Source organism: Berghia stephanieae, chromosome 11 (genome assembly GCF_034508935.2).
Source record: "Berghia stephanieae isolate SIO BIC M18660-M18661 chromosome 11, UCSD_Bste_1.3, whole genome shotgun sequence".
NCBI classification, from domain to species: Eukaryota; Metazoa; Mollusca; class Gastropoda; order Nudibranchia; family Aeolidiidae; genus Berghia; species Berghia stephanieae.
The window spans coordinates 20,246,664-20,257,204 of record NC_088370.1 but is presented as its reverse complement, the minus strand read 5'-3'; the positions used below and the strand labels follow the sequence as shown (position 1 = coordinate 20,257,204).

At 37.6% G+C, this 10,541-nt stretch overlaps 1 protein-coding gene across 3 annotated transcripts in view; it reads left to right on the top strand.

The window, feature by feature from the left end:
• Positions 1–10,541, top strand: part of LOC144956265 (uncharacterized) — a 144,504-nt gene that overhangs the window by 73,289 nt on the left and 60,674 nt on the right. For all 3 annotated transcript variants that reach the window (XM_078886723.1, XM_078886724.1, XM_078886726.1), the window contains one exon: positions 8,536–8,590. In XM_078886723.1, the coding sequence (XP_078742849.1) occupies positions 8,536–8,590 (55 nt within the window). The remainder of the gene's footprint in view (positions 1–8,535; positions 8,591–10,541) is intronic.

Below are 10,541 nucleotides of genomic sequence, written 5' to 3'. Positions count from 1 at the left end.
CTATTATGTGGTCTAGTGGTATGACTCTCGCTTTAGTACCGGAAGCTCCAGGGTCGAGTCCAGCTCTGAGCGACCTGTCCTTGGTAGCGCTTCAGGACAGGAGTCTTAGAAAGCATCGACTGACTGACCGGAAGTCCATGGTTCGAGTCCCGCTTTGAGCGACCAGTCCTTGGTAGCTCTTCAGGACACCAAGTCTTCGAAAGCATTGGCTGACTTGTAATGCTTATGGTAGATAAGAAGGCTTAGGCATTGGTGAAAGCCAGATTGCTTGTTTTAGTGTGCGGCTATTATGTTGTCTAGTGGTTTGACTCTCGCTTAAGGACCGGAAGCTCCAGGGTCAAGTCCCGCTCTGAGCGGCCAGTCCTTGGTAGCTCTTCAGGATACCAAGTCTTCGAAAGCATTGACTGACTTATAGCACGGTGTAATGCTCATGGTAGATAATAACGCTTAGGCATTGGTGAAACCCAGATTTATTTGTTTTATTGTGCTGCAATGTGGTCTAGTGGTATGACTCTTGCTTAAGGACCGGAAGCTCCAGGGTCGAGTCCCGCTATGAGCGGCCAGTCCTTGGTAGCTCTTCAAGACAGGAGTCTTAGAAAGCATTGACTGACTTCTATCTAGCACGGCGTAATGCTTATGGTAGATAATAACGCTTAGGCATTGGTGAAAGCCAGATTGTTTTGTTTTATTGTGCGGCATTTGTGTGGTCTATAGTGGCATGACTGTCACCTTCGGATCGGAAGGTCCAGGGTTCGAGTCCCGCTCTGAGCGGCGCATAGTTGAATCTTTGGAAATTGCTTTTTACCCCCCCCCTCATTCTCTCTCTATATCTATCCCTCTCTTTCTCTCTATCTCTCTCCCTCTCTCTATCTCTCTTTCTCTCTCTATCTCTCTTTCTCTCTCTATCTCTCTTCTCTATCTCTTCTCTCTCTATCTCTTTCTCTCTCTTTCTCTCTCTCTATCTCTCTCTCTTCTCCTATCTCTATCTCTCTTTCTCTCTCCCCCCTCCCCCCCTCTCTCTCTCTCTCTCTCTCTCTCTCTCTCTCTCTCTCTCTCTCTCTCCCCAGTCACTTATGTTGGTAACAACAAGATATGAAGTGAGTAGAAAAGTGCCAGAAGACAATAGAGAATAAAAAAATTTTCGCGGCGGTGGTGGGGTTTGAACCTGCGACCTTATTGGTACGACAACTCCGCCTGGCAGGTGAGAGCGTGGCTCTACCGTCTGAGCTATCCATGAACACAAAAATATTCGTATCAAACTCAAGTCATATTTCTAAAGCCTTCTCTCACCCACTACTGGAGATCGCCGGCTCGTTCGCGCCCCACCATCGCGAAGTTATTTTTGACCAGCAGTTACGCTTAATAGCCAATATTCTCAACACAAACACATAACATAGAAACGATTGAGACATTGAGTATGCTCCGGTATATGGGGTGAATTTTTTAATTCAGAAAGTGAGTGGAGCAGGCACTTATGTTGGCAACAACAAGATATGAAGTGAGTAGAAAAGTGCCAGAAGACAATAGAGAATAAAAAATTTTTCGCGGCGGTGGTGGGTTTGAACCGCGACCTTATTGGTACGACAACTCCGCCTGCAGGTGAGAGCGTGGCTCTACCGTCTGAGCTATCCACGAACACAAAAAATTCGTATCAAACCAAGTTATATTCTAAAGCCTTCTCTCACCCACTACTGGAGATCGCCGGCTCGTTCGCGCCCCACCATCGCGAAGTTATTTTTGACAGCAGTTACGCTTAATAGCCATATTCTCAACACAAACACTAACATAGAAACGATTGAGACATTGAGTATGCTCCGGTATATGGGGTGAATTTTTTAATTCAGAAAAGTGAGTGGAGCAGGCACTTATGTTGGTAACAACAAGATATGAAGTGAGTAGAAAATTTCCAGAAGACAATAGAGAATAAAAAATTTTATTCTCTATTGTCTTCTGGCACTTTTCTACTCACTTCATATCTTGTTGTTACCAACATAAGTGCCTGCTCCACTCACTTTTCTGAATTAAAAAATTCACCCCATATACCGGAGCATACTCAATGTCTCAATCGTTTCTATGTTATGTGTTTGTGTTGAGAATATTGGCTATTAAGCTTAACTGCTAGTCAAAAATAACTTCGCGATGGTGGCGCGCGAACGAGCCGGCGATCTCCAGTAGTGGGTGAGAGAAGGCTTTAGAAATATGACTTGGGTTTGATACGAATATTTTTGTGTTCGTGGATAGCTCAGACGGTAGAGCCACGCTCTCACCTGCCAGGCGGAGTTGTCGTAACAATAAGGTCGCAGGTTCAAACCCCACCACCGCCGCGAAAAAATTTTTATTCTCTATTGTCTTCTGGCACTTTTCTACTCACTTCATATCTTGTTGTCTCTCTCCCCACCGTTCTTTTAATTAACGTATTATTGTTTGTGGATGGCTCTCTTCACTGACTTCACTAATCCACACAATCGTAGTTCCAATCAGATATCTCCTGCTTACCTGGTGCCGAGGGGATTAAAGGATTAACGATTAACGACTCTTACTTGGTCAATCTTATCAGGTAAAGACGGTTAAGGGACATTCTTGCGTCTGTTTTTTGTCGTTGTTTTTTTGGAACGGCTCCTGATTATGATCTCAACACGATGTCACCTTATTGTGAAACACATGGCGTGTTATAGGAGTGTGCCTAAAAAAAGACGTCACACCTACTTTTCCGGTTCCGAAATCATAGGAAGACACTCGCTTTCGGATCGGAAGGTCCTGGGTTTGAGCCTCACGCTCGGCGCATAGTTGAGTCCTTGGAAAACATTGCCATCCGGAGCTATAACGGACCAACACACAAAATTTTGGGTAACCTTGAACGTTTATAGTCTGGTTAATACAGTTCAGTGAAAATTACTCATAACGATGGAAGGAAAAGAAAAAAAAAACAATAACAGACCTGAGTGGCGTCGACTTCGTTCTATCTATCACAATTTTCAACGCTTGATGGTTTCTATAAATGTACGAAAATGACAGTTCACACCAACTCGTGAGAACGCTTCGATGAGAAGTCCCTTGTGTTTGTAATAATTGTAATAATTGTATTTAATAGTTTGTCACTTATCAATAAATGATTGAATTAGTCATCAACCAAATGCGTTCACTCCGTATCGACGATCGAGCTTAATGTTTTTGAGCCCCAATGTGTCAAAAAATAATTGTCTCAATCAATCGAATTGTGATGAAAAAAAAACATTTTTTTTATTTTAAAAGATTTTTCAAATGGTATATGCTCAACTTTTTCCCGAAATCAATTCTCGCAAAATAAAATATTTAAAATTTCAATTTAAGTCAAATCACAAGACTGTTCTTTTTCCTCCTCTTCTTCGTTTTAAGTCTGTGACTCCGATTTTGAAGATTCCACAGACCACAGTATTTTTCTTTCATTGGAAATGTGAGACTTTTTCACTGTCTTAATGTCGATGGTATGAACGAGTCCAAGTGGGCGTCCACTCTTGAGTGGGGAACCATAAACTTGGATGACTTCCTCTTATTTTGTAGAATTACTGCAATGGGCATGATCTATATTACATTTCCATGTGCTCGTGGTCATTGGTCACATTGGAATATGTGCTCAAAGTGACCCACATAGTGAAAAGTGCTCACAGATTTTGAAATATCTAACATCACGATTGGTCATTTTGTTCAGTTTGACACATGTGTATGTTTATAACTTTTGTAAACAAAGCAGCGTGTTTACATTTAAGAAATATCCAATTGTTGGACATTAACAAGTCATGTGATTGATGACTTGGTTGGACGAAAACATGAATATAGATCACTCCCATTGAGAATTGGATTATTTATCTATAAAATAATTTTCGTTCAAAATATTACAGTGGAAATAATCTGAGTTGGCTGATCTGACCGTGTAGAGAACAGGAAAACATCAGTCTTTACATGGCTTTTTGATTATTGATAATAGGATTCAATAGTCTGATGTCACTTCCGCCCAGCAACGAGCAGCTTGGTTCCAAACAAAGAAAATTAGTACTTTTTATTTTTCATGCTGGCGAGAACTTTTTCACATGTCATGTGATCGGACTGTATAAAAGTCGAAATATGATCAGATTTATAATGTTTTTCTCCTCTGGATATACGTTATTGCTCGTCCGATAAGTATTTCATGAGGGCGTCCGTCATTGAACCGATAGTTTAGAACCAGTTACTAAGTTACTATGCATCATTACGAGGGAAGTGACGTCACGACGATTGAAGCCAATTAATTTTGACTGTAAATCACTTTCCCTTACGAACTACATACAACAATAGCTTAATCCTGGTCACGGCACCAAATACGATAGTCCAAGGCCGTGCCTATATAATACTCTCATGACTAATTAATGACGCCCCTTGGTTTACGGCATTGATGGAAAATGGTCAGCGTGGGCTAAATTTAATGGACAAGTCAGTCGACTGTTTGACATAGCACTAACGGTAGTATGTGATGAGATCCTAAGTTGTGGCAAAACGCTTGTTTTTTTATTTTGGCAACAACAATAAAAATATTATTTAATATATGTGTCAGTGCAAGACATAATCAGTCGGAATGTGAACATTTTGCATTTGCATTTTTTTTTCATTTTCTGAAAGAATATGCTCACTAGAGCATTTTAATCTTTAAAATTGAAGTAAATCGGGTAATTTTTCATGAAGCAATGGTCAGGGTTAGGGTTAGGGTGTGGTGTCCGGGGTCCCTCAACTGAGAGGGTCAAGAATAGCCCAACGCCAAGCCAGCGTGTCGTAAAAGGCGACGAATGGTGTGTGATCCCCCCCATCTTTGAGTCACCTGGTCCTCCAGGTTGGGGGCTGGCAAAGGGTTAACACCCCTTTCCGTTAAACTCAAACCGTTACAGAAACACAGACAGACAAAACAAATCCTTTTTTTAGCTTGGGCGACCGAAGAGTTTCTGGACAGAGAAGTGGTAAGACCTGGAATGAGATAAAAAAGTTGGCTCAGGATAGAGAAGGATGGAAACTGTTTGTCTGTGGCCTATACCCTGACCCAGGGTGAAAAAGGCAATGATGATGATGATGAATGGTCAGATGTATGGGAAAGGTATCCAGTAATTTTTCTCAAATTTCATACTTTTTCAAGTTGACTAGCTGTAGGAAAAAAAATTTCGAAGTGAAATAAAGCTTTGATATTTCCCGAAGATGTACAAAAAGGGTTGATTTAATCATTTATGACAAGAACTCATTTTTTTAAAAATTGACTTTCTAACTAAACTTGGCAATATCTCAGTTCAAACATTTTCACCCTTCTACTGATTATATCATTCACTGCTGATTAGATCATTCACTGTAAGAATATCGTCAATGGACGTGTTTGAAGACAGGACGACGTGCCTCGTAGTTCTTCAAAACTCATATTATTATTATGGTCACATTGTGTCTCTTTTTTTTATCTCGTTGTGCTCTTCTGACCTCCCATGGTGGGTAGAGAGGTCACTGGCTGTGTCTTCTATTCCCCGTGACTGTTCTCTCTCTCTCTCTCTCTCTCTCTCTCTCTCTCTCTCTCCCTCTCTCTCTCTCTCTCTCTTCTCTCTCTCTTCTCTCTCTCTCTCTCTCTCTCTCTCTTCTCTCTCTCTCTCTCTCTCTCTCTCTCTCTTTAATTCTTTTTTTCGCTCTTTCTTTTTCTCTCCGTCTATCTATCTATCTATCTATCTATCTATCTATCTATCTATCTATCTATCTATCCTCTCTATCTATCTATCTATCTATTCTATCTATTTATCTATTTATCTATCATCTATTTATCTATCATCTATCTATCTATCTATCTATCTATCTATCTATCTATCTATCTATCTATCTTTATATCTATCTACCTCCTCTACTATTGGCCAGGAATCCACTGTAAAGAGCTTTGAGCATGATTAGGCGGATATTGCCCTGTGTAAAGGTTTATATTATTTGTTGTGATTGACAAACTTATAAATAAATTGAATATTAACATTGCAGAAGTGTGATGCCATCCGCAAGATATCGAAAGAGAGTAAAGGTCGCACGCACATAATATTTTATTCTACTTTGGCCATAAAAGTGTTACTTGACATGCCCATCGATTACAATGACGCACAACCTGGCAGACAAGTCTTAAAAATCCCATACTTATTCATAACTCAGAACTCTCAGGTTTAATCAATACGTTTTGCCAAGTTCAGGTCTTTTCAAATATAAAGTAAATTGATTTTGTTTGTTGTTCTTTTTCTGGCCAAAATATATATATTTAAAAAAAATATGTTTTGTCAGTGCACGGCGATATTGTATTGTAAATCGATTCTGATTGGTATCGATATCTCTAGTGTCACTTCTGCATGACTGTCTATCTCTCCAATTGAATCCATCCATCTTTCATCGGCTACGTCTGCTTGACCTTGATGGGGACTGCACAGCACTGATACAAATCGATTTATCTCCCCTCCCCCCTCGTCCCTCCCTCCCTCGCACACATACTTATCTATACCAACATAACACACACACCTACACACACACACACACACACACACATTCACACTACACACAAACACAAAACTCCCACACAAAAAAACAGTTCCTTGTTTTTTACATTCATGGTTAATCTTTTTTTTTTAAAAGGATTGATCGAGAATGAATAATATATTATATATATATATATATTATATATATATATATATATATATATATATATATATATATATATATATAAGCTTCAAAAATGAACATTTTAGACCGTAACGTTTACTGGTTTTTAACCCCCTCTCAAAAACTCATCTGTTTGACGTCATCCTATTACATATTCATACCTATTGACTTTTTACAATGGTGTTTCTACTCTCCGTGAGAATGACAGAGAGGGGTAATGGGGAGAAACGTCGCAAGTGTAAACGTATAATATTGATTGGTTGATTGATTGGTAATGTGATATGGGGGATCCATTCACGTCACAGTTGAGTATTACCCTTTCCCTCCACCCCCCCCCCCCGCCCTTCCCCTTCTCCTTCGTATGGTAGTTTTTCTGTTAAGTCATTTTGTCCGTTTGTCTTATTTATCTATCTATCTATTTATCTATGTATCTATCTATCTATGTATCTGCGGGTGGTTGGATGGGAGCATCACCCTTGAATCATATACCTATGATGTTCGCATGGGTGTACGATCCGATAGTGATGTCGTTTCTTCTTCTCTTTACTAGCCTATCCTGCTTCTTTGGTTTGTGATTGTATTTTTGACAGGGGATATTTTTTTTTCTGTAAATCTTCTGCCTGTTTGTTCTTGGTTATTTATAATTTAGCTTATGATATCTTTAGGTTATGATTTTGATTTACATTTGTACTATTTTTGTTAGATTGCTTGTTTTTTTTGTTTCAGCGGTCTCTCATATAACCTCAATTGTTTGGAAGAGACCTAAAGCAACAAACAAACAAATATTATGTATCTATCTATCTATGTATCTATCTATCTATCTATCTATCTATCTATCTATCTATCTATCTATCTATCTATCTATCTGCGGTCTCTCATATAACCTCAATTGTGTTGGAAGAGAACTAAAGCAACAAACAAACAAAATATCTATGTATCTATCTATCTATGTATCTATCTATCTATGTATCTATCTATCTATCTATCTATCTATCTATCTATCTATCTATCTATCTATCTATCTATCTATTATTATTTAAAATATTTACCACAATGTTTGAGACAGTCTACATTAATGTTTCAGGCTTAATTTGCCATTAATGTAGACTGTCTCAAACATTGTGGTAAATATTTTAAATAATAATAATTCGCTCCATTACTGCATGTCGAACACTTTTCGTACCATATTTGTATCAAACACAATTCAATATCTATCTATCTATATCTATATATCTATATATATATATATATAATATATATATATATATGTGTTGTTATATAATATCTATCTATCTATCTCTCGGTCTGTCTTATTCATCCATTCATCCATCTATCTATCTATCCATCTCTTTATCTACATATCTATCTATCTATATATATATATATATATATATATATATATATATATATATATATATATCAATCTATCTGTCTATCTGTTTATCTACCAGTCTAGCTATACATCTATTTGTCTACCAATCTATCAGTCAATCAATCAATCAATCTACCTATCTATCTATCTAACTACCTATCTATCTATCTATCTATCTATCTATCTATCTATCTATCTATCTATCCATCCATCCATCCATCCATCCATCTATCTATCTATCTATATATCTGTCTATCTATCTATCTATCCATCCATCTATCTATCTATCTATCTATCCATCTATTTATCTAATCTATATAATCCAGCTCTCTATCGATCTATCAATCAATCTATCTATCCTTTTTATATTTTTGTTTTTGTTTTGTTAATTAAACAGAGGATCCATGTTAAGCTGTTATTTTTTTTTTATGCGACAACAATAAATGGTCTTTAAGATTTGTTACGGTAACATTTTCTATCCATCTATTCTTCCTCAGATACGACCAGATTGTCTCGAGTGAACGGAAAAAGTCCCCACCGTTCAAATATGACGTAAGTTTTACTGTGTTGTAAATATATGTCAATCTATCTTTGTTGTAAATAGATGTCAATCTATCTTTGTTGTAAATAGATGTCAATCTATCTTTGTTGTAAATAGATGTCAATCTATCTTTGTTAATATGGTAAATTTGCTGCGTCTACTCCTTAGTGGTCTAGTGGTATGACTGACACTTGCTTTCGGATTTGAAGGTCCTGGGTTCGAGCCTCGCTCGGCGCATAGTTGACGTTCTTGGAAAAGGCTCTTTACTCACATTCTCTCACCATATTCAGGTGTAAAACGAGTACCCGGTCGTAAAAAGCGTTGTCTCTGTCCGAAGAAAAAATTATAATATCTCCTAAAACGCCTAAATGTCCCATCTTACATGTCAAATGTTGCTGTTGGCCAGGGACCCCTTGTAAAGCGCTTTGAGCACGTTTAGTGGATATTGTGCTTTATAAAAGCTCAATTTAATTTAAGGTGTAAATCTATCTTGGTTGATGTGGTAAATCTACTGCGTCTCTTCCTTACCTTTTCTTTAAAAATCTAAAATTTTCTTGAACTCCTGCGGCAAGAACTTCGAACAAGTTTCCATTGACGTTGTGCAGCATCGGGAGCGCGCGTGTTGGATGCAAGTTCGAAATTTCAAACGCAGGTATTCAAGAATACTTTAACTCTCTCCTTACCAGCCATTTTCAGGATTTTCCCCATAACTTCACACCCAACTAACACAAAAATAGATTTTTTTTTATCACTCGAACATAATAGCAGTAAAATTCTTGCCTTACAAAATTTCTTTAGCAAAACATGCCCTACAACGAACTGTTCATTTTGTTAAATTGTATGTTGTACAAGAGAAATTTGAATAAGAAAAATGTTGGTTGTATCATAACGAATGTGACGATTTTACTCTAGTTGGTAAGGAGAGGGTTAGTAATAATACCCCTCCAATGATTTCACCCATACTATTTCTTATGAGAATGTATTCTTCCTTACACCAATTGGGTTCTTGAATTTAATGATTTGACATTCAGAATTATTATTGTGGTCAGGATATCATCATCACGCATCATAATTTGGTCAAAACGGAGCATGTGGGAGAAAAAGAATACGTTACAGTGAATTACATAATCAGTCGGATGGTGAAAAGAAAAGGTTTGAACTGAGGTATTGCCAAGTTTAGTTAGAAGGTCAATTTTTATCAAAAATGAGTTCATGTCATAAATGATTAAATCAACCCTTTTTGTACATCTTCGGGAAATACCAAAGCTTAGTTTCACTTCGAAATATTTTTAACAGCTAGTCAAGTTGAAAAAGTATGAAATTTGAGTAAAGTTGCTGGATACCTTTCCCATACATCTGACCATAACTTCATGAAAAATCACCCGATTTACTTCAAATAAAGATTAAACTGCCCCGGGGAGCATATTCTTTCAGAAAATGGAAAAAAAAATAAATGCAAATCCAAATTTTTCACCTTCGGACTGATTATGTCATGTACTGACACATATTTCTTAAACTCTTACGGGTTTTATTTTTTACAAAGGTGTGCTGTGTATTTGTGATGTGTGAATCTGTATATGTTTATGTCTGTCTGTCTGTCTCCCGTATAATGACTGATTGCATCAACAACGAACACTTAGAAGTTATCAAACGCTTTTACGTGATCTACAGTACAGCTTTACTACAATCACCGTGTTTATGTAACCCAATAGTATGACCAAACAAAGTGACTGACAACGTATGATTAAATATAAACAGTCGATGTGTTGCATGTTGTGACGTCTTAGCGATGTCTGGTTATCTCTTGTTGTCTCCAACACTTGATATTTGTGGCCCAACGCGTAGCCATCGTCAGCCTGACACTGAAACCCAAAAGGACTGGCATTATGACGTCATTATTTGTATCTTACACCGCCTAGTGAGTTGTCGTTAGTAGTGCTTATGAAAACAAGTGATCCCATT